At 44.1% G+C, this 25,296-nt stretch overlaps 1 protein-coding gene across 1 annotated transcript in view; it reads right to left on the minus strand.

Annotated features, from left to right (window-relative positions):
* The window catches only part of wdr17 (WD repeat domain 17), a gene marked incomplete at both ends in the record, with an annotated part of 35,827 nt that extends 16,319 nt beyond the window's left edge, over positions 1-19,508 (minus strand). The window contains 18 exons of the mRNA XM_080448006.1: positions 2,031-2,186; positions 2,328-2,453; positions 2,964-3,094; positions 3,458-3,607; positions 3,892-3,978; positions 7,661-7,776; positions 8,190-8,354; positions 8,546-8,632; positions 8,854-8,936; positions 9,529-9,620; positions 10,270-10,438; positions 11,050-11,237; positions 11,663-11,785; positions 12,968-13,108; positions 15,325-15,435; positions 17,870-18,100; positions 18,780-18,963; positions 19,386-19,508. Of these exons, the coding sequence (XP_080304132.1) occupies positions 2,031-2,186; positions 2,328-2,453; positions 2,964-3,094; positions 3,458-3,607; positions 3,892-3,978; positions 7,661-7,776; positions 8,190-8,354; positions 8,546-8,632; positions 8,854-8,936; positions 9,529-9,620; positions 10,270-10,438; positions 11,050-11,237; positions 11,663-11,785; positions 12,968-13,108; positions 15,325-15,435; positions 17,870-18,100; positions 18,780-18,963; positions 19,386-19,508 (2,463 nt within the window). The remainder of the gene's footprint in view (positions 1-2,030; positions 2,187-2,327; positions 2,454-2,963; positions 3,095-3,457; positions 3,608-3,891; positions 3,979-7,660; positions 7,777-8,189; positions 8,355-8,545; positions 8,633-8,853; positions 8,937-9,528; positions 9,621-10,269; positions 10,439-11,049; positions 11,238-11,662; positions 11,786-12,967; positions 13,109-15,324; positions 15,436-17,869; positions 18,101-18,779; positions 18,964-19,385) is intronic.
* Positions 19,509-25,296: the final 5,788 nt, after the last annotated feature.

Consider the following 25,296-nt stretch of genomic DNA (forward strand, 5'->3'; position numbering starts at 1 on the left):
ATGAAGAAGTCAAAAGTTTCATCAAGCAATTGTTTGCTTTGCCCTACATCCCGGCCGGTGAGATAGTAGACGCATTCAATCGCCACACATCGACGTCGACAGAACGGCTAGAACCTCTTGTGGACTACATCCGTGACACCTGGATGAATGGCCAGTGGAAACCACAGCAGTGGTGCGTTTACCGACAAGCCATCAGAACCAACAACAACCTGGAGGGATGGCACTACAGACTCAACAACGCAGCACAGCGGCCAAGCTTGAATCTGTACCTGCTTGTGTCGTTGCTGTACAAAGAAGCTGGCACAATCTCACACCTACAACGTCTCGTCACAATGGATATGGTGGCACGCTACCAGCGAAAGAAAACTAAGGACACAGAGGGCAAACTGGTGAAACTATGGGATGCCTATGCAATGAAGGAGTTGGACATCACCCAGCTGCTGCCTGCTGGCAGCTGTTGCTGAGGTGAACACGATGCCACACGGGGTCGGACTGGCAAGAGCGGACAGCGAGGTCTAGCCTGGTCTCCTTTCTCTTTTTTATTCCCCCATTTTTTTTGTATATAACTATTTTTGATAACTTGTTTTTCTATGACTGAAATAGTGCACATTCGATCAGACTCAGCCTTTTTGTAATATACATTTTATTTCATTTTTTTGTATATACTATTTTTGACTTTTTTTTTCAATCATTGAAATTGTTTTACACTGCCCTGTTTTGTCAAATAAAATAACAGTTACGTTAATTCATTTCACCTCTTGTGTTGTGTTTAATGATGGCGACTACTGTAGATCTGCTACTTTCAAATGATTTTAGAGGACAAAACAGACAACATTACAATAAGGCATACATTATTATTTCATTTAGAAAAGGTTTACAAAAAACCTTCTTAAATGCAACTGGGGGAGCATGCTTACAATATTTACTCTTAAATATACTCAGGACCTCACCGTCACCTTGTACCTTCAGGACCTCACCACCGTCACCTTGTACTCTACTACCCTCTAGGGGTTACACAGATAATTCGACCCGGTCGATTTGGGTCGAGCTGACTCAAATTCGCGGCTGGGCGAATTGTCCTGGGTCGAATTCTCTGGTGACCGCAAACTCCACACTCTATTTGTGAAATTCAAATAAGAGACATGGTCCTTTTTCATATCAAGGTCCATTATTTATTCAGCATTTGAGTCACGGAACACCGTTTGATAAGCTTTAGCCTCTCACACCCAAAACGTAGAATATGTTATCGTTCGATAAGATGTTGTCAAAATAACAATTGTTTACGTTCTCTAATTGTGTACTTGTTTAGTAAGTAATTCAGATGTTTAACAATTTGACTCTTGACAGTGTGAAATGTTATACTCAAGATTTAAAGATCTATAAGGGTCCATTTGGTTATCAACTCTCCATCATTTAGCTGGGTACCACCTGGAACCCCCTCAAGGACCACTGGTGGTTCCCGGACCACTGGTTGAGAACCATTGCACTGACAAGTCCCGGAAAAGACGCACTGTGATTGGCCAGTAGTCAACGCACTGTGAGCGCTGTGATTGGCCAGTAGTCACTTTGAGTGACAGGTTCCCTGCGGAAGACGGAAGAGCCGCCGTGTATTGCGATACCAGTCGCCCCAATGAACTGCAGAGGCCAATGAGGTATCTAGGTTTCTAATATCTATGGCTCTACCGACTGAGCTACCCAGATATGAGGGTGCAATGGGCAAAATATATACTCTCGTGTCAGACATGTGACACAGCAGGCTCCTCTGTCACGTCACTTTTCAACATTCCCAGTATCATCAACAACGAGCAGCACACCATTCAACGTAATAGGGCGACTGAATAGAACATGGCTCCATTAAAAGTGGCGCCCGTTCTATTTGGTTCATCAAGCTTTATAGCTAACTAAAAGTAATGACAACAATATTTTAATATTTTTAACTGGAATAAAAATCTAAATGAGGGTTTACCAAAAACAATAAGTAATGAAACTATTATGTTAACAAAACTAAGCCCCCATATCCCCATGAATACCTGTCCCAGCTCCACCATGAGTTCACAGTATCTCTGGATCTGTCCCAGTCTGAGATGGATCTGTGCTGCTTCCTTCAGCCTGTCCTCCTTACTGGGAGCTCCGATGCCTCCTCCAAACTTAGACATCTTTACTATGGTCAACTCCTGAGCCTCCGACTGTAGAGGAGAGGAGAGGAGAGGAGAGGAGAGGAGAGGAGAGGAGAGGAGAGGAGAGGAGATATTTTAGCATTTGTTTTGGTCTTGTTGAATCTTGCCCTTAACTAATAATGTATATAATAATATAATAAAATCTCTTACAGTTTTAAAGCGCAGCAGGTGTTTCATATGCATTACTCCTTTTCCATAGCTAGGTGGCAGCAGAGAGTCATCCTGCCCATTGATGACTGACACCAAGTCCCATATGTTGCTACTGCCCCCTGGAGGCTGGCAGAGGACACACACACAGGCACAATCGTGCACGCACGCACGCACGCACACACACACACACACACACACACACACACACACACACACACACACACACACACACACACACACACACACACACACACACACACACACACACACACACACACACACACACACACACACACACACATCCATTACATAAAAACAAACAAACACAGTTTTCTTTTTTCTATTTCAAAGTACCCTCCTGTATTTTAGACTTTTACTTTTCTAAAACTGTGGTTCCCAAACTTTTCAGATCAAGGACCTATTTATATTTTTTATTTGTATGATTGTTTATTTATTTGTTTTGTTATGTATGTATTATATGCATTGGAATCACCTTAAAACAAGGAATACTAAATAATGATTCAAGACTGAAAATGGTGTGCTATACTTGCCTTTGGTGAAATAGTAACCACACTATGATCCTAGGACACATGTTATTTACATAATAAATAGATATCGGTGATGTACTGTAGTTACCGAGAAACTCTCAGAGAACCAGCGTAGCTTTTTGACCCTGACGTCCGACGTCAATTTCTCCAGCTCCTGTTTGATGTCCCGGGACACTTTACCACAGAGCAGGGGCGGCGAGCCAGGAACCATGGCTCTGTCTGTAGACAAAGAGAACATTGAAAATAGCATTGAGGTTGAGGGGCGCCGCTGGCCCATAGGGCAGGACTGTATCTCCTGTTTCTGTAGCGTGTGGGGCTTGATGTACCAGTACACCCCCTGGACATGATTCTGTTATGTCCCAGGGACTCACCCCCAATCCAACCCTTGATGTTGAGTGCCAAGCAGGGAGGCATTGGGTCCCATTTTTATAGTGTTTGGTATGACCCGACCCGGGACTATGACTACAAATAAATCAAAATGTGATGCCCAAATTATCACTGTATCATAACAACGTTACCAGTGTTTCCTATGATCTTATAACAACGTTACCAGTGTTTCCTATGATCTTATAACAACGTTACCAGTGTTTCCTATGATCTTGTCCCAGGGCTGATCAGTGAGGACATGCAGCAGCAGAGGAGAGATGAGGGGGGCCAGAGACCACAGACGCACCGTACTGTCTCTGCTACAGCTGGCCATGGTGAAGGGCCGGCTGGGGTGACACGTCAAACCTGGTGACAACAACAAGGTGACACGTCAAACCTGGTGACAATAACAACAACAAAAACAACCATGGCGTCCCGTCACGTCAAAACTTGACTTTCAGGGCGTCCCGTCATGTCAAAACTTGACTTTCAGGGCGTCCCGTCATGTCAAAAGTTGACGTTTCAGGGCTACTGACAGAGCGTCAAAATGTGACGCCTTGGGAGTGAGAACGGGTTGCCTTATAGCATAGCCTTTGAAAGTACTACCTGTACTGTTAACAATGGTGTTAACAGCACAGGTACATTCTCACCGTAAACATCAGCTCCATGGTCGAACACCGTGTCTAGACACGATCCATCTCTGGTGTCCCACACTCTGATGGTGTAATCCCAGGACCCTGAAACACATGATAACATCACACTCTGATGGTGTAATCCCAGGACCCTGAAACACATGATAACATCACACTCTGATGGTGTAATCCCAGGACCCTGAAACACATGATAACATCACAATCGGATGGTGTAATCCCAGGACCCTGAAACACACTTAAACCCCATAATTATGGGGTTTAAGTGTGTTTCAGGGTCCTGGGATTATTTTCACAGAAAGCTTTCCCCACAATACCGATGCTGGGGTTTAAGTGGTTAACTCAGGAGGGTGTACACATAGAACTAATCTGAGTTCCCAGAAGTTTTCGCCAGCTCGGCGAGGAACTTCTGGGCCAGAGCCCTGGTATTTGTGGGCGCGGGATGTAATTTACGCTCAGAATCTGAGCGGACACGCCTCTTACCGGTCTGAGAGCTGTGCAACTCGTCTAAAAAGTCCGACGAGAGGCAAACAGCAGTACACAACGATGGCGGCCGCAATTTCTCAAGGGGAAATTGCTTCCCGTCGATCCTATTTAGATGCAACACCCAGTGCATGTGGATCCCGCCCCCTTTTCTTCATTGGCTGTTGATTTGAATCACAACGTAGTGGCCGCGCCCCTGCTGTCCAAGCTCCGACGCAATAGACCATATTCACACAGCGGCCATATTGGAATTTAACATTGAAAGTGCCGCCACCCGGGGTGGCTACTTTCATTGACTTCATAGAAACATGGCCGCTGTGTGAATATGGTCTATGCCTCCCAGACTAACATAGAACCAAATGGACCCTTCATTTGGTTCCATTTGTAACACTCTACGGAGGAACATTAAAGGTGGTGCTGGGAACTGGAAGAACACCTAAACATTGTGCACTGCAATGTTAATTTGGCTTCTTTATTTTCCCCCCCAAATGTAAAATATAAAGACTTTGGACTATGGTCTGATGTAATGTTAAGCTTACATGATTTGAACATGATGATCATTTGACATTTAATGACTAATATTTCTACGATTGCTACCAATTGCTACAAAACACGTGGATAGCCACTTGTTATGGGCATAAACAAGAAAGAAGGGCACATTTAGGTCTCATAATGATGTACCATGCAACTTTAAAAGCTTGAACCCTGGCATCCCAACCTTTTCTAAGCAACGAGAACCAGGATTAAGAAGCTTCAGGCTTAAAGGGGAACACATTGAACTAAGCAACCGTCTGGAGTGCACACATAAAGCGAGAGTAGAATGACCCCAGTATAGTGAGGCGGCGTAGCACGAGGAATCAGCCTAATCGTTTTGCGATGAAAGCGCCAAATTTGGCAGAAGTGTTGATTGATATATTGGGAACAAAACTGGATATTGGGACATCACAAATTCTCACCCTGGTGGGCGTGGCAGCCATTTTTCAAAATGGCCACCAGCAGTTGATCAAATCTTCCTAGTTGTTGTCCTAGTAGGTTGAAATGTTGCTCAAGTATGTGAATATGAAGGTGTGTGGGTGTGCTCATGCTAATTGCCTAAAAGGGGGCGCTTCAATGGGAGTGGCCTAGTTAACAGTAATATTTTGGGAGAATTGTTCAAATGGTGATACAAGCGAGAAATTTGGTACAAATCATCTTTGGAGATCACACATCAAGATGGCTGCCAAAATTTGACTGTTTTTGCATTTCTGCATAATGTTGTCTATAATTCTTTGAGGTAAATTACCAAATCACCCAAAAGCACTCCCATAGTATGTTTTGACAAATTTCAAACAGGAGTTACCATTTACGGTGAAGGTGCCAACTCAGCGTATCGAGTAGCATGGCTTGAGTCCTGTGGTAGGTACTGGGAGCTGATGTTAGGTGTGAAGATGAAGAAAGAACAATACTCTGTGGAGCTCAGGGAGGAGATAAGAAAGGCAGCCAGAGAGATGAAGAAAGTAGGGAGGAGTACAAAGAGATAAGGGGTAAGGCGGTGGTGAGGGTTAAGGAAAAGAGTATGAGTCGTTGTATGAAAGGTTGGACACCAAGGAGGGAGAAAAGGACCTGCACCGATTGGCTAGACAGGCACTGAGATGGGAAGGATGAGCAAGAGGTTAAGGTGATGAAGGATGGATGGAAATATTCTAGCAACCGAAGACAGTGTGTTGAGAAGATGGACGGAGTACTTTGAAGGAACGGATGGAGGAAAGTGTCAGTGTTATTCTATTCATAGTGGCTCATAGGAATTGAATATGTGACAATCAGGAATAGTTTGGTGACCACTGGAGAGACGGCTGACAGCCGGAATGTGTAGACAGCATCCGGGAACAATATGGGTTAGCGCCCTAGCCTGTGTCTTCCGTGAGGAAGAAGCCCTACAAATCCACGGTGAGGCCTTTAAGGAGGGCTATTCAAGCAAGCCGCAAGTGGAGCCTGTAGTACCACCACGGCCCAAGAAACCATCACGCCAGAATGAAATGTTTGGAACAGGGGAGTCTGGTGCAACGCTCAGGTCCTGGACCTGGTGAGACGAAGGAGGAGCCTGGCCAGGAGGCCATCCACAGAGCCTAGTCCCTCCATGTGCCAGAGCCTCCGCTCTCCCCCAGTCCTGGCAGAGTAGTCCCGGATAAGCAGACTGAGAGGCCCTGTCTTGCCCTAAGAGGACTGATGACCGTGGGTAGCTACTGGGATATAAGTCGGGGGCTTGATCAACCCCAGCCGGGTCACCTCGGCGAGGGTGTATGTTGTGAGACCCGAAACACCCATCGACCCCAGGCTACAACACTGATGATACGTCCCAGGTGCATCCATGTGATGTTTTTCTTTATGCAGGAGTTATTTGTAACAGAAGGATACCAGTGAGAGGGAATATGTATAGGACGGTAGGGGGGCCAGCCATGATGCTGTACGGCTTGGAAACGGTGGCACTGACGAAAGGCCAAATGCCAAAGCAGCGGTTTAAGGATGCGGTGAGAGACGACATGCAGGTGGCTGGAGTCACCGAGGAAGACACAGAACTAGATGGGAAAAAATGTATACATGTTCAGAAGTCATGAGATTTTGTCCCTGAGTTTGACTGTGAGCACAGTTGTATGGTGTGTTTTTGAAATGTTTTAAATTAGATGGTTATAAATGGTAACTCCTGTTTGAAAATGTTCAAAAACATACTATGGGAGTGCTATTTGGTGATTGACCTCAAATAATTAAAAGATATGCAGAAATGCTAAAACAGTCTAATGTTGGCGGCCATCTTGAAAAACAAATGCCTGCCATCTTTGATTTAGGAGTGGCCCGGTTTTCTAAATCGAAGCGTGATCTCCAAAGATGATTTGTACCAAATTTCCAACTTGTATCACTATTTGAACAATTCTCCCAAAATATTGCTGCTAACTAAGCCACTCCCATTGCAACGCCACTTTTTAGGCAATTAGCATGAACACACCCACACACCTTCATCCTCACATATGTCACGCAACATTTTAACCTACAAGGACAAAAATTAGGAGGATTTGATCAACCGCTGGTGGCCATTTTGAAAAATGTCTGCCACGCCCACCAGGGTGAGAATTTGTGCTGTCCCAATATCCAGTTTTGTTCAACATATATCTATCAGCACTCCTGCCAAAATGTGCGCTTTCATCGCAAAAATGAACGATCGTCGTGCTACGCCGCCCTACTAGTAGTGTTTTTAAGTGAAACAGCCTTTTCAGTGGGTTAATGTTAATGTGTGGTTCTGCAGCAGCGTTACCTGAGGTGAGGAGGTAGGGGATCTCTGTGTTCCACAGCAGACCTCTGACCGGAGCTGTATGACCACTCAGTACGTTTATACATGCATCCTGGGTGTAGTCCCAGATACGCACAGTACTGAGAGATAAGAGAGGGGACAAAATATTTTCAGATGGGGGTCTGCAGCCAAAATGCATATTAAAGGTAGGGTAAATGATCTTTTTTGGCAGGTTAAAGTACTATATTCTGATAGTAATCATTGCTACAGACTGTTTGTTCGGTCACAGGGGTCTCTCCAGCTCTTTAGTAAACAGAATATAGTACATTTTCAGGTAGGTGACAACATTTCAGCCAGTCAGGAGAGAGCACTGAAAATGCATTATCTGTTTAATAAAGAGCTGGAGAGACATGGGAGATTCCTTTTACTGAACAAACACCCTATAAGAATGAGTACCATCAGAATATAGAGCTATTTAACACTTATGTCAACCAAAGTAAATCATTTACCCTACGTTTAATCTGTCCTTGACATGAAAAACCACTGCTCTTACCCGTCATCAGATCCAGAGCACAGTATTCCTTCTCTGAGGGGAGACCAGCGCACATGGAACACCTTGGCCAGGTGCCCTGTGAACACTTTGAGAGGCTGGTCTGAGCTGGTGGCCAGATAGTAAACACGCACGTTCTTATCCTCACAGCCTGTAGCTATCATGTCCCTGCAGGAACACAGACGCGCACGTGCACACGCACACGCGCACACACACACACACACACACACACACACACACACACACACACACACACACACACACACACACACACACACACACACACACAGTTGAGGCTAAACAAGTGTTTTACTTTACCACAGACAGACAGACAGACAGACAGACAGACAGACACATACTTGTTGTTCTGGCTCCAGTCACAGCCAAACACAGCAGCAGGATGTTTATATTTGTGAAGGACTTTCCCATCGACGTTCCTGATGATACTGTAATCAATAAGACAATATGATGATACTGTAATCAATAAGACCAAATAATATGATATCAATAAGACAATTTTTTTTTCTCAATTGTTCACATTCAAAAGAAGAAAAGATTAAATTAAATCAATTACACTGTTAGGGTCCTTTCAGACGGCAAGCGGCCAACGCGCCTATGTAATTCTTAAGACATAAACTAAAGTCTGCCAGAGCACAAGGTTACTGACCAGTATCCATCTCCACTACAGGTAGCGATCCTCTTTGAGTCCTTATGGCTCCACGCTATACAGAAGATACCACTTTTACCATGCTGAGAGAGAGAGAGAGAGAGAGAGAGAGAGAGAGAGAGAGAGAGAGAGAGAGAGAGAGAGAGAGAGAGAGAGAGAGAGAGAGAGAGAGAGCACAAGTAAGTATCACAAGTATAAGTGCACATTTAAGTCAAGTACAATTTGATTGACTGATTAAAATCCTAATTGGCACAAATAAATCAGACTTTGTACATTACAGAGACGTTTAAGTGGCAGAAATCCGTTCAGAATGACGTGCAGGTATCAGACCAGGGACATCATACAGTATGTCCTGCACACGTTACAATGCTTTACACATTAACCGCCCGACCTGTGCACTCCCTGCGGGTGCTCTGCCCTCCAGTGGAATCAATGCCATGCTGCTCCAATGCTGCTTGGAATGGTAATTCTGACTTCAAACACAAACTCTCTAAGTCAGAGAGAGTCTGTAACTCAGAGAGTGTACACATCGAAGCAAATGGGTCGATTTGGTTCCATTTGTACACTCTCAGAGTTACAGACCTGTAAGGGTCCATTTGTACGCCTGGTAGTTGCCCAAACCCGAGTTTGAAAGCCAGTGACCTGAACCATGACGTGTCTTCAGAATGAACTGACCTCATTGAAGCGAGTGATCATCTTTCCTTTCTTCACGTCCCAGATGAACGCTCCGTTACGAGACGTGGCTCCTGCTATGCAGTTCAGATCTCCTTCACATAACATACACACACAGAGGAGAGGAGAGGAGAGGAGAGAAGAGGAGAGGAGAGGAGAGGAGAGGAGAGGAGAGGAGAGGAGAGGAGAGGAGAGGAGAGGAGAGGAGAGGAGAGGAGAGGAGAGGAGATTAATCCCTATAGCTAAACTTCAGCCTTAAAGATGTTGAAGCTAATCGGGTCGAGAAAATGTTGAGGACTCATGTCCGTTTGCATCCATAATTTGAACTAAACAACACATTATGCTATGGTGACTTTACACCATGGACAGATCAAGCTAGAAAACATAAAAACAGCTTAAACAATCGACTCTAATTAAAATCGATAACAAAAGGATTACTGTTTTGTCCACATAGTGGTCAGCAACCTCTTTTTTTCTTTGCTCATCTGACGTCTGTGTGTATGTATGTATGTATGTATGTATGTATGTATGTATGTATGTATGTATGTATGTATGTATGTATGTGTGTGTGTGTGTGTGTGTGTGTGTGTGTGTGTGTGTGTGTGTGTGTGTGTGTGTGTGTGTGTGTGTGTGTGTGTGTGTGTGTGTGTGTGTGTGTGTGTGTGTGTGTGTGTGAGTGCGTGTGTGTGTGTGTGTGCGTGCGTGCATGCGTGCTACATGCGTGTGCATGCGGATGTGTCTTACCAGGGGCCCAGGACAGAGAGTAGACCACCCCTTCATTCCCGGGGGAGGTGTAGACGGCTGTGAGGGTGTTGGTGTCCCACACTTTAATGGTCCCGTCGAAGCTGGCCGTGGCCAGAAGGTTGGGGTCGTCCGGCTTAAACTTACAGTCAAAGATGGTCTCCACATGACCCTGGAGAGAGAGACAACACGTACACTGCATAGATACTGTATGGACACTGTGAAACCCACAGGGCCCTGTCTTCTACCAGGGTGCCTCTAGGGGGCAGCTCTATGCACAGCAGACATGTAGGACAGAAATTGGGCCTCTTTCTTACTTACTTCACAGGTCTCACCAATTACACTAAGTAGGCATGTAACGATTTATCGTAAATGGATTCAAATCCATTCATACTGGTGACAATTTAAATCGATTTAATAAAAAAAATCTTGTGATGCAAACAGCAGAGGGCGCGTAAAAAAAGAGAAGAAATACAGGATGTTTTTAAGAAAGTTGATAAATAGTTTTCAGTCATTTGCTAGTGTATTGAAAAGAGGATAAGAGAAAACACAGTATTGTAAAAAAAATACTGGATTTGTGTAAGAGAAATAATGTCTGGAAAATTAGTTTGTGTTTAAAAAAATAATAATAATCCTATCATGAACCTAGTATCGTGATTCGAATCGTATCGTGAGTTGAATGAATCGCTATATGCCTAATACTAAGTGATTCTCAAATGTTTGGAGGACAGAAGAAGAAGAAGAAGAAGAAGAAGAAGAAGAAGAAGAAGAAGAAGAATGTACCAAGTCTCTCAGAAAGTCCCATTTCTTGGCTCCCATGTCGTAGAGGCCGACCCCTCCGTCCATGAAGCAGCACACAGCGTGTCCGGGAGGCAGAGAGAAGCTCTGGTTCTGGGACAGAGTTGGAGGAGGAACCGCCTCACTGGTGGAGCTAGTGTACTGGCTCTTAGTGGGAGAAGTGGAACCCACAGCTGAAACAAAAGAGCACACACACATTCAATTAACCCTTTCAATCCTGGAACACATCTACACATGTCTTCTAAATCCTAACAAAAAACGTATGCTTCTATATCAGTGGTTCTCAAACTTTTTCATGTCAAGGACCCCCAAAATGATATGTATTAGGCCGCAGACCCCCATCTGAAAATATTTTGTTCCAGGGACCCCCATGAGATTTGAGTCAAAAATCTTCCCTTTAAAAAAATATATATATTCATAGATTTGCACAAACTTTCAAGACTTTTAAAAAATAGCAGATCTAAAACCTCGCACTATGAGCTTGTATATCTGCTAGTATAACATAATGGTTATAGCTAAAATCTAAAATGACACAGATGCTTTCCCGGATTAAGCATACAGTACTTGCATACATCAATTCATGAATTGCATGCATCACCTTTCTTGGCAGGAGGGGAGTTGAGGACATGCAGAGCATGGAAGCCTGTCTTCTTCAGCTTGAAGTTATCCAGAGGAGTGGAGCGAGACACATTCCACATCCTTAACACGCCAACCTGGGAGTCTGAAACGCACACACACGTGCGCGTGCACACACGCACACGCACACACACACGCACACACACACACACACACACACACACACACACACACACACACACACACACACACACACACACACACACACACACAGTTTAGACTGATACTAGGTTTACCTATATGATCCTATATTACTGAGGCACGACACTGTCTCTATGTATTTGATGTATGCAGTCACGTAACGAGGCAACAGTATGCCCCGACGCGAGGTGGTCACAGCGGGCCCTCATGAACGCGCGAAAATTTTGCGGTTATTAGTGGTTTCTGATCCTTTTTTTCGCGGGTTTGTGACGGATTACGGGTACATAAACAACGGTTAACAATTACAATGTTGGGGCACACCCAGGTTTCTTTTTTAATTCTTTTTTTTTTTTTTTCTTGGTGGGGATGTGCCCCTTACGTCATGGGCCCCAACGCAACCGCGTTGTCTGCGTGACGGTAGTGATGCCCCTGGATGTATGTGTTTATCTTGCTTACTTCCAAGTCGCTCTGGATTAAGAGCGTCTGCTAAATGCCTGTATTGTAAATGAACACACACATACCTTACATACATACATAGTAAATGAACACACACATACCTTACATACATACATACATAGTAAATAAACACACACATACCTTACATACATACATAGTAAATGAACACACACATACCTTACATACATACATAGTAAATAAACACACACATACCTTACATACATACATAGTAAATGAACACACACATACCTTACATACATACATACATACATAGTAAATAAACACACACATACCTTACATACATACATAGTAAATGAACACACACATACCTTACATACATACATACATAGTAAATAAACACACACATACCTTACATACATACATAGTAAATAAACACACACATACCTTACATACATACATAGTAAATGAACACACACATACCTTACATTCATACATACATAGTAAATAAACACACACATACCTTACATACATACATAGTAAATAAACACACACATACCTTACATACATACATAGTAAATAAACACACACATACTGTACCTTACATACATACATAGTAAATGAACACACACATACCTTACATACATACATACATAGTAAATGAACACACACATACCTTACAAACATACATAGTAAATAAACACACACATACCTCCAGTGATGAACATGCCCGGTGCAGAGGGCACCCAGGCCAGACACTGGACCGAGGCAGCAGCTGAAGGGAAGCTGAAGGACGTGATGCAGGTCAACGCCTCACTGTCCACCAGCCTGATGCCGTTATGCAGGTTAGACACTGGACAGACAGACAGACAGACAGACAGACAGACAGACAGACAGACAGACAGACAGACAGACAGACAGACAGACAGACAGACAGACAGACAGACAGACAGACAGACAGACAGACAGACAGACAGACAGGTACAGGAGGGACAGACAGACAGGGAGAAGACAGACAGGAGTGAGTGACCTTGCCCATGAGATGTTATCAACTAAAAGTTACATGGTAATCTGGTGTGATTAAATATTGTTTAAATAATAAAACAATGATATTGAAATAATAATTTAAACTTAAGGGTCTTGTCAACAAACTATATGTTGGGGCCGTTATGCCTCACACCTACGTCACACTGCCGATCCCACCAATACGTGTCCCTTTTGTGCCCATATATGGAGATGTCTGTTTCTGTCTGTCTACCTGTGTTCCTTTTATGTCCATATATGGAGATATCTGTATCTGTTAGACCTTGTCCCTTTTATGCCCATATGGAGATTCCTGATGTCATATGCCCATATGTGGGCATACCCACTTTTGTGCCATATGGAGCTGACTTGTGGTTTGTTTACGGTTATGTTTTCTTACTGATGTGGGAGGGGTTTGTTTATGGTTATGTTTTCTTACTGATGTGGGAGGGGTTTGTTTATGGTTATGTTTTCATCGTGACCTGGCAGTGGTTTGTTTATGGTTATGTTTTCATAGTGACGTGGCAGTGGTTTGTTTATGTTTATGTTTTCATAGTGACGTGGCCATGGTTTGTTTATGGCTGAGTCAGAATGACCTTCAGAGGTCCGCCCGCCCTCTTTTAATATAGGAAGATACTGGCGTCTGAAAACTGAATTGACAGGAAAGAGCCTGAGGTTAAAACTGTACAATCAGTTGGGCAGTGCAGACAGGGCTTTGCATTTCCATGAAATTTCCAATTTCCTGCTTCCAAGTGAATACTGTATCCTACCCAGTAAATAATAGATCCTACCCTGTGAATACTGCAGTAAATAATAGATCCTACCCTGTGAATACTGCAGTAAATAATAGATCCTACCCTGTGAATACTGCAGTGAATAATAGATCCTACCCAGTGAATACTGTAGTGAATAATAGATCCTACCCAGTGAATACTGCAGTAAATAATAGATCCTACCCAGTGAATACTGCAGTAAATAATAGATCCTACCCAGTGAATACTGCAGTAAATAATAGATCCTACCCAGTCAATACTGCAGTAAATAATTGCATCCTACCCAGTGAATACTGCAGTAAATAATAGATCCTACCCAGTGAATACTGCAGTAAATAATAGATCCTACCCAGTGAATACTGCAGTAAATAATAGATCCTACCCAGTGAATACTGCAGTAAATAATAGATCCTACCCAGTGAATACTGCAGTAAATAATAGATCCTACCCAGTGAATACTGCAGTAAATAATAGATCCTACCCTGTGAATACTGCAGTAAATAATTGCATCCTACCCAGTGAATACTGCAGTAAATAATAGATCCTACCCAGTGAATATTGCAGTAAATAATAGATCCTACCCAGTGAATACTGCAGTAAATAATAGATCCTACCCTGTGAATACTGCAGTAAATAATAGATCCTACCCTGTGAATACTGCAGTAAATAATAGATCCTACCCAGTGAATACTGCAGTAAATAATAGATCCTACCCTGTGAATACTGCAGTAAATGCTACGGGCGAGGGGCCTGGAATGAGTGCAGGGCTGAATATATGTAAACTTCCTTTAGGACGCACAAATGTTTGGGACACACAATTGGCAGATGGAGTGATTCATTACCCCGCACCAATCACAAGCACCTGTCAATTGTGTTCCCCATTCGTTTGTGCTTCCCTGTGTCAATTTGTTATGACGTTTGTGATGACAAGAGGATGTTTGGGTAAATTCGGTCCTTCACTCAAGTCTGTGCCCCTTGCCCGTACAGAAAGTCGTCCGTGTGCAGCTCGTGGAAAAGTGGAGATATTTGACTAAACACACGTTTTCTGGCAGAACTTTCAAATGGATATGAAACTAGAGGACAAAATATGACTCCAAGTCTTAGGAATTAATTATTGGGTGAGTACAGACGGAGTTTAGAGCACTTTTACGGCCGCGCAAATCGTCACTACACAGCGCGTCGACGAGGGTGATCTATGACTGTGTATTTGAAATACATGAAATGTATGTAAGATCACAGACATTCTAGGGCTAAGTAAATGCTTGCATCCTACCCAGTAAGTAGTCGGTGGACAGAGGGTCCCATTCCAGAGCAGTAACTGGGTCTTCTTCATCTGTCCCCTCTAGAGACTCTGGACGGAGCACATGCTTCTGACTCTTACAGCCTGTGAACCAATACAACAACAACACACACACACACACACACACACACACACACACACACACACACACACACACACACACACACACACACACAGTGTTACATTCTCTTTTTCGAATGATTTTGGATGTGAAATAAATGGTATCTCACTAGAGAAGCTGAATGGAAGTTGCATGTCTGCAACAAGGATTTAGCTGTGGTAAAATGTCCTTCATACAAGCCTCTCCTACACCGTCATGTGACACCGTCATGTGATGCCACATGAAGCATGATCCAAGAGGGAAATAGCAAGAGTCGCATTCTCCGGTTTACTTCCCGTTTCTGCGTGACGTAGGTGGACGCCTTTTTTAGAGACAGGAAGCAAGTTGGAGTCTATTGATTCCAATGGAAAAGAACGTGAACACAGCTTCTGAACCATTCTTTAGCTCCATGGTCACTGAACTAAATATTGGACCCAATCGTCACAAGACACACAATATGTACAAGATTTTCATACTAAAATTGTTTTTTTTTAGAGACACAAATGAGGGGAAAATCAACTTTGTTTTCGACTTTTTTCTATCCCAGCAACACACTCTCGCAAGATTTGGGAAGATATCTGAAGAGTCCATCTGCAGTCTGACGGACGAGACATAGAGGGCTGTGTCCCTTATTTTTAACTCTATGCTCTGTCCCCATAAGATGTTCTAAAAACGGATTAACTGACATTATATATGTGAATATAGTACGTGAAATCATTATGGACATATTAAAAATTAAATAAATGTGTGTTCCAATGCTCAATAATATAATTTTCCATTATTAAATGTCTTGGTTGATGGGGTATGATTTGGGAATCATGACATTTTGCTAAACATAACATTCATGCTAAACATACTATGGTCTATAGTGGTAAAATATATACCTTATAAATTACCATATTTATGGCCTTTTATTTATAAGGTATATATAACATTATACATCGTCCGGGATTCGCAAGCACAGGATCACTCCACATGCCTCCAAGACCCGCCACAGACTGTTGATCAGAGCTCTGGCTATTATTTAGGCATCTTACCCCACCTCGATCTGTGATCAGACTCTCGGCTTGATTGATTTTCTGATTTGCCTATCAGACCCTCAGCCTGATCTGGCAGGTTGCCATAGCAACCAGATACAGGAAGTTTGACCTCTTTTGACCTCAAGAAAGGCTTTCTATAGGGGGCACGGTGGCGCAGTCGGTAGCGCTGTCGCCTCACAGCTAGAAGGTCCTGGGTTCGATTCCCGCCGGGGACGCTGGGGGCGCTGTGGGCGTGTCTTCTCCTCCGCGTCATCAGCGCCTATACCCTAGGTGGGGTTGGTGAAAGGGCCTACTCTGTGCGGAGTTTGCATGTTCTCCCCGTGTCTCCTAGGGTAGTTAATACCCTCACAAAAACATGTAGTAATCCTGGTCACTATACCGCCTCCTCCATGACAGCCGGGGCGCCTGATGGAGGGGAAGGGAACTGGTTGGAATAACGTGTTCCTTCCACGCGCTACGTCCAACCAGGGAAACTCCCCCCTGTCAGGTGACAAGAAGGTCAGTTGGCTCTCATGCATTGAAGGAAGCATGAGCTCGGCCCTGGCCTCCCTAGGCTGTGGGGGACTGGTGTAGCGCTGGTGTAGGGCTGGTGTAGCGCCCAGGATCACTTAGGAAATTGGCACCGGGTGAAAAAATGGGTTACAAAAATCGCGGGATAAAAAGAAAAAAAAAAGGCTTTCTATTTGACAGCAGGTGGGTCGTGAGGTTGGGAGGTTGGGACTAGAGGCCAAACCTCTAGTTCCCATTATTACCCAAACCTCCAACAAAGATAAATCCCCTTACACTACGATTGTTTAAACCTACCATCTTTTGTTTACAATTTTATTATTTTATTATTATTATTTTATTTTATGCCAGTTTTATACCAAGTAAGGACATTTGATTTATTTGTGTATTCCGTGTGTCTGTCCAGGTCTTACCCATAGACTGTAAAACGTAATGGACAGTGTTACGCCCATAGACTCTACAGACCGTAAACGAAGCCTATTTTTCAGCAATTTCAAATCCGCCATCTTTCTATATCGTGTCATATTGCGTCATATCCTAAGCAACCGGAAATGAATGCTATTGGTTGTGTAGCTTGTCAATCAAAGCATCACAAGGTAGCCACGCCCTTCCTAGAGCATACCCTACTGTATCATACATTTTAAAATAAATGGGACCATAATTTACCAAACCGCATATCATGGTGATCGAAAGAAGACTTTAAACTAGCGACTGGAAGCATATAGTATTTATGACAATGTTTATTAAGGTAAGAAAATCAAAACTTTAGACTAAAATTCTTCTGACACCAGCAGGGGTACTACAGGCCATTCACATGAACTGTCACTTATAGACTCAATTTCAAAGGTGGATGCTGGGCCCTTGGTCTCACCTGGCTGAATGACAGACAGACTGCCGTCAGTGTGTCCAAACACCAGCTTCCCTCTCTTGGCAGGATGCCACCTGAACAGGCAGATGTCCGAGAGGAAGGAGTGGGCCTCCTTGTGCACCGTGACCCCCGGGTCGGGACCCCCGTACACCCACACGTACAGGGGTCCACGGAGGGACACGAACGCCACGCCGTCTGCAGAGTTCCAGCACCAGCTGACTGAAGCAGGGATTCCTATGAGAGGAGAGGAGAGGAGAGGAGAGGAGAGGAGAGGAGAGGAGAGGAGAGGAGAGGGGAGGGGAGGGGAGGGGAGGGGAGGGGAGGGGAGAGGAGAGGAGAGGAGAGGAGAGGAGAGGAGAGGAGAGGAGAGGAGAGGAGAGGAGAGAAGAGAAGAGAAGAGAAGAGAAGAGAAGAGAAGAGAAGAGAAGAGAAGAGAAGAGAAGAGAAGAGAAGAGAAGAGAACTCAGACAGTGATGACTCCAGTCTTGGAGAGTAATAAGTACATTTACTCGAGCACTGTACTTAACCTCTTAAACCCCATATGGGTAACCAGAGTCCCTCAGGGCTCAATACTAGTGAAAAGTGAAAAGTTTAAAACATAAAAGGTATTTTCAGGTCTGGATACCAATTTGATCCAATCAGGAGAGAGAACCTCACAGAGATCATTTATCATGTAGGCCTACATACTGTACCAGCTGGATGTGTACAATATGTATGTGGATATCTTTATATATATATATTTTTGACATGTTCTTTTTTTTCTCTACTGTTTGATTTTTTTTTCTTTTTCTCCTTGCCCTACCTTCCTGTCTTTTATTTTCTCTTTCTGAAAATAACACACGATGGAGCTTGCTCCAGTTCCAACTTTGTCTGCCAAAATGTCAACTGGGTTGCATCTCTCTCTATTCAGTACCTTTAGTGTTGTCCAGGCGTGCGACAGCCTTCTGCTCGGCAACGTTCCAGATGATCAGCAGGTTGTCTGCGGAGGCCGAGGCGAACAGGTCGGGGTTGTCGGGACACCAGCTGATGGCTGAGATGGTCTTCTTATGTTCTGACATGATGGAGCGCAGCTTAAACTCGTTGTACTGCTGGTCCAACTGAGAGAGACACAGACAAGACTCAACTTAAAGGGATAGTTCACCCTCGATCAGTTACCCCATGGAGACTTGAATTGATGGACATTTTTAGTTTTTTGTCTTATTCCTAAGCCAATAATTTGATGACCAGCGGACCGGTAGGCAGTGGTTCTGGTAGGAGACACAAAGGAGACTCTTTGAGTCTCCTACTGGAACCGCTGCCGGTCATCAAATTATTGGCTTAGGAATGCAACAAAAACTAAAACAAATCGAAACTAAAATGAATTCAAGTCTAATTGGGTGACTAATCAATAGGAAAAACATACTATACTGGCTATTTAACACTGTTACTGAACAAACACTCTATAGCAATGATTACTATCACAATATAGAGCTATTTAACACATAATGTCTAACATACAGTATATAATGCTGTAGATTACCTGGTAGATGTATATAGCCAGAGTAGCACAGTAGGCGAAGCGGTCTCCACTGGCTGCACACACATCTTTATTCCAGGGCTGACAGCCTGCAGCCAGCAGGCCAACCTGTTTCACCTGAGACATGCTACTTCCTGAGGGAGACACACACACAACACCTGAGACATGCTGCTTCCTACCTGAGGGAGACACACAAACAACAGCCAGCTGCTCAGACAGGGGTTCCCAACAGTGTTGATTTCGTCGACTCTCTATGACGAAAAATGTTCGTCGACTACCTTTTTTCACTGACGAAAACTAAATAAAAACTAAGCTCTGATGACTAAAAGTAAGACAAATAAAAACTAGACTAAAATGTTAGTGAGGGACTAGTGGAGAAGAGATCCAGTAGAACTAAAAGACAAGTCATTTTATGTTTGGTTGCACTCGGGTGTTGCGCTATGAAAATAGCAGATCTACAGCGTCGCACCGCGACGCGCTGTGAGCTTGTAGATCTGCTATTTTCAGCATGCAACGAAGTGTAAAATCAGCCATTACGACGCCATCGAGGCACCTCCAAAATACATTTTAGTCGACTAAATCAACTGTAGATTTAGTCGACTATAATCTTACGATATTTAGACGACTAAAACTAGACTAAAACTAAAACATTTCAGATGACTAAAATATGACTAAAACTAAATGGAATTTCATTCAAAAGACTATGACTAAAACAAAATCAAAATATGCTGTCAAAATCAACACTGGTTCCCAATCTAGAGTCACACTGGCTAGGTCTGAGGCCTTCTCTGTTAGGAGGTAGTCCAACATTCATGGTCGAACCTCAACCTTCCAACACACAGCTGATGCCCCCCGAGAGAGAGAGAGAGAGAGAGAGAGAGAGAGAGAGAGAGAGAGAGAGAGAGAGAGAGAGAGAGAGAGAGAGAGAGAGAGAGAGAGAGAGAGAGATGGTTGGCAACACTTAAGGTAGGCTATAGAGGGGATACAAGGAGATAAAACACACACGCACACACACACACACACACACACACACACACACACACACACACACACACACACACACACACACACACACACACACACACACACACACACATATACACACACACACACACACACACACACACACACACACACACACACACACACACACACACACACACACACACACACACACACACACACACACACACACAAAGCAGCCACTACAGCATCCGCCACTGTTACCGTGGAGACAGAGACGGAGCAGGATCGACGGATGTTAGTATCATACACAAGTAGTGATGACTAGTGGAGACTATAGACCTGCAACTATCAGCTATGTTTTAGTTATTCTATTGATTACTTTCTCTATTTAAAAGCGCAAACATTTAAATGACAGCGGTCACCATATCTATCCAAATGAACATACACAATTAATGTGGTTAGGACCATAAAACATCCAACATAGCAGTGCACAGGCATTAATTTATAGGCTATGTAACATAAGTCTAAAATATGGGATATACTGTACAATATGCTGTATGTTGATTCACACTGTGCTGCTTGTGCAGAATGATTGGTAAATGAAGAACTAAACGTGGAGAAGCAGTGTTCCGTTTTTATGCTCCACATATCTGGAACAAACTCTCAGAAACCTGCAGGCCTGCTTCCAACAACCGTCAGTTCTTTTAAATCACGGCTAAACATCTTTTTCTTGCCGCGGTGCAAAGCCAAATAGCACCAGAACCACCAGGCACATTTCAATATCTTCCCCCTCGACACACACGCCCAATTGAGTTAGTGTCTTAGTGACACCAGGGACCATAGTCAAATGCATCCTCGGGGCCAGAGCGGGCGAGTAAACATAAACGTTATGATACAATTGTAATCTGCGGTGGCACTTATTAGGACCACCCAGAGTTGGGACCAGAAAGCAGAGTTGCAGTCCTACACGCTTCTCTGTGCTTCCACCAGAGCAGCCACCTACCCTACAAATCAGAACAATTGAAACTGCTGGACCGCCTAGGCATATGAAACCAAGGGTTCGAGGAGTTGTGCATAAAAACTTGGCACAGATCAAAACCAATGCAGTAGTGCCACAAAACAAGATTATTAAAAGTGGACTTCTGAACATTACGACGCCTTCAAGGCACCTCCAAAATACATTTTAGTCGACTAAATCAACTGTAGATTTAGATTTAGTATCACTGTCTGAGATAGTTTAGTTACTATCTTACACTATTATATTTGCTACTATTGTTATTGTTACTACTTGTATCTCTCTCTGTCTCTGTCTCTCTTCTTTCCCCCCGACACGATCCAGGCAGAAGGCCCCCACCCTAGAGCCTAGGGTCTGCCTGACGTTTCTTCCAGTTAAGGGGGAGTTTTTCGTTGCCACTGTCGCAAAATTGCTTTCTCAGGGTGGGACTGTCGGGTCTCTGCTCTACATGTAAAGTGTCTTGAGACAACTTGTTGTGATTTGACACTTTAAGAAAATTGAATTGAATTGAAAAATCCAGCGCCAGCATTGCGTGTGGGGGTGTGGTGGTCTTAAAATGAGGTGTGGCCTGGCGCCATCACGCTGCCATGCTAATGCTATTCTCCCCACAGACCATGCACTTCAAGTTAAGAGCAGCTCCAAGCTGCTCCAAAGATGTTACTTATATATATATGTTAGAGTACATGTTAGAGAAACCAGTACAAGCCAGAAAAACGGAACGGGGGGGGGGCACAAGTTTTTCCGGTGCGGGATGCCAGGGCTGGCTGCCTGCACACTCGCCCGGTGCCCCGACCTCTTGCTTCCTGTTTGGCGTGGCGACCAAAAACGGGTGGTTTGGTAAAACAGTCATGTAAAAAAAAAAAAAAAAAGTTTTGCTTGGACACAACTTCAAGAAGAATTTCTCTAGTAATTACCGGACTTCACATGACGTGTCAGCCTGTGTCTATGCCCATGTATGGACGAAAGGGGGACAGACTTTTTTGGCTGGGGCCGGAGGACAAAGTGACCATGCCCATGTATGGACGAAACAGGTACAAAGCCTCATGTAAGCCCAGACCCCTTGGGTCTGGCAAAGAAGAATTCAATTCCGACATCCCCATATATGTAGAATGACGAAAGGGGGACAGACTTTTATGGCTGGAGCTTAAGGAAAGGGGGTGTAAGGACAAAGGACAAAGGGGGCATGCCCATGTATGGAGAAAACAGGTACAAAACATTCACTACGTCACGGCTAAGCCGGACTTCACATGACGTGTCAGCCTGTGTATGCCCATGTATGGACGAAAGGGGGACAGACTTTTTTGGCTGGGGCCGGAGGACAAATGGACCATGCCCATGTATGGACGAAACAGGTACAAAGCCTCATGTAAGCCCGACCCCTTGGGTCTGGCAAAAACAAACAAACATATCTTTCCTGAAGTCCTCTTCCACTTACCACTTAATAATAATATTAACAATAATAATATAGTCCACAGTCCTTTGTGGTATTTGTCACTGTATTGCATACACAGTGAAATGAGGTATATCTGCATTTACAGCAGTGGGCGCTACAGGGCACCACCTCGGGGAGCAATTAGAGCTTAAAGGAGTAGTTCACCCAAAAAAATACTTTTTTTCTTTCAATTACACACCCCATGAAGCATTGAATTCAAGGAGATTTTTTGATGACAGCTGGTCATCAAATTATTGGCTTAGGAATGCGATAAAAACAAAAAAATCTCCATCAATTCAATGCTTCATGGGGTGTGTAATTGATAGAAAATAAGGAATATTTTGGGTGAACTACTCCTTTAAATGTATTGATCGGGGACACACATCGACACATTGCTGGCCTGGATGGACCCTGGGACAACCAGGGCCGCTGGCTCCCCGGGCGGGCTCTCTAACCACTCAGCCCTTCACCCACCCCATACTTATGGTTGACCGGAGTCCCTCAGTGCTCTGTACAAGCAACCTTTCCGTTTTCCCTCTACATTAAATATCTTTGCTGAAAACAGCCGATCTACAAGCTCACAACCCGTGACGCAAGGTTTTCCCCCCAGAATACGGATGCTGGGGTTTAAGTTTCTTTACTCATTCATTGCTGATGGAGACAGCAAATGAGGCATAGGGGTTGATATTACAGTATATATCGTCTGTTTCTCGTGGAAACCTCATATGTCCAAAACTGTTACTTTTCAGGATTCAAATTCAATAATAGCAAAAGCAGCAGATGTACAAGCTCCAAAAGCATCACTTCGCACCGCGTTTTGAGCTTGTGGATCTGCTACTTTTGTATGCATCCTATTAAAGGGTATGTGACCGGATTTTGCACTTGGTTTTCTTACACAGTACTTACATTTTCAATTCATGTTTTCAGTCGTTAGTTTAAAGTCTTCTTTCAATTTATGTAAATCATGCTCCCATAATTTAAAAATGTATTATAATAACTAAGGGTATGCTTCTACTGGTTCTACTGAGTGAAGCCCCGCCCCGTCGCTGCCCTTCCAGCCAATAGCATTCGTTCTCGGGTTCCATTCGGGACCGAATATTCCAAGATGGTGGATTTGAATTTGTTGAAATAGTGGCTTCAAAACGGGTCTATAGAAACCAATGGGTAACGTCACGGCTCCCTTTGTCCATTCGTTTTTGACAGACTATGGCAGATACATAGCTCTCCATATATGGACATAAATGGGACGCAACTTTTACAGGCTATATATTCTCTTTTGCTAATTCATAATGTCGGGTCGGCCATGCCACGTGTCCGTCCACACAGCTGCTGTTCCATGATGATTGAAGTCAGGTTGTTACTAAGCTCTTTGTTATTTTTTTTAGTTTTTGTTTGTTTTACTGAGCTAGCGTTTTGATTTAATTTGTTTGTGTCTGTCTGTGTCCTGAGGAGGATACTGGAAGAAGTCAGGGAGTGGAACATATCAGCAGTGATCACCTTCATTGACTTCCAAAAGGATTTTGACACCATCCACCGGGGGAAACTCATGAACATTCCAATAGGAGTTCCTGAGATGGTGGTTCAGATGAAAAGCTACAGCCAGACTCGAGCCAAGGTTCAAACCCATAACCTTGGCACCAAAGACTTTGAGATCCTAGCGGGCGTCCTATACTGGGTGACACTCTGGCCCCCTTCCTGTTCATTATAGCGATGGACCATGCCGTGAGACTCGCAATCAATGGCAGGGAGGAGGCACTGGGGTTCACGTTGGTCCAGAGGACGTCAAGGCGAGTACACCCCATCATGATTACTGACCTCGACTACGCAGATGACATTGCCCTAGTCTCGGATACGGCAGAGAAAGGAAGGGAACTATTACTGACAGTAGAATTGGAGTGCAGGAAAGATCGGCCTCAAGCTCAATGCCAAGAAAACAAAAGTATTGACAGTTAACACGGAGGACAAAACTATTGCCACTGCCGAGGGGACGGTGCTCGAGGCAGTCAAGGACTTCAAATATCTCGGGCCTGGACTGCTTCAATGGAACAGGACCTGAAGGTCCGGAGGGCACCTGGCTGGAATGCCCTACATGGGATGAGGAGAGTCTGGAAATCAGACATGGGAGAAGACCTCAAGAGGCGGCTGTTCGTAGCTACAGTAGAGTCAGTGCTGCTGCATAGAGACATGGACATTCACAGCACAACAGGAAAGGGCCCTGGATGGAGTCTACACAAGAATGCTACGAAGGGCACTAGGTGTCACATGGACGGATTAGTGGCACGGACTAAGTCAGAGAAAGAAGGATGATGCTGGCAGGGCACTGCGTCAGGCACCCAGAACTAGTAGCAAGCAAACTGACACTATGGGAGCCAACCCAGGAAAGGGAAGCTGCACCACTTACGTAGATGCACTGCAGTGTCACAGTGGAGCCAGTAGGAGGTGCACCACCTACGTAGATGCACTGTGGCTCGACAGCTTAGCTAACAACACTCCAGAGCTCA

Source organism: Gymnoscopelus braueri (assembly GCF_963280865.1).
Source record: "Gymnoscopelus braueri genome assembly, chromosome: 2".
NCBI classification, from domain to species: Eukaryota; Metazoa; Chordata; class Actinopteri; order Myctophiformes; family Myctophidae; genus Gymnoscopelus; species Gymnoscopelus braueri.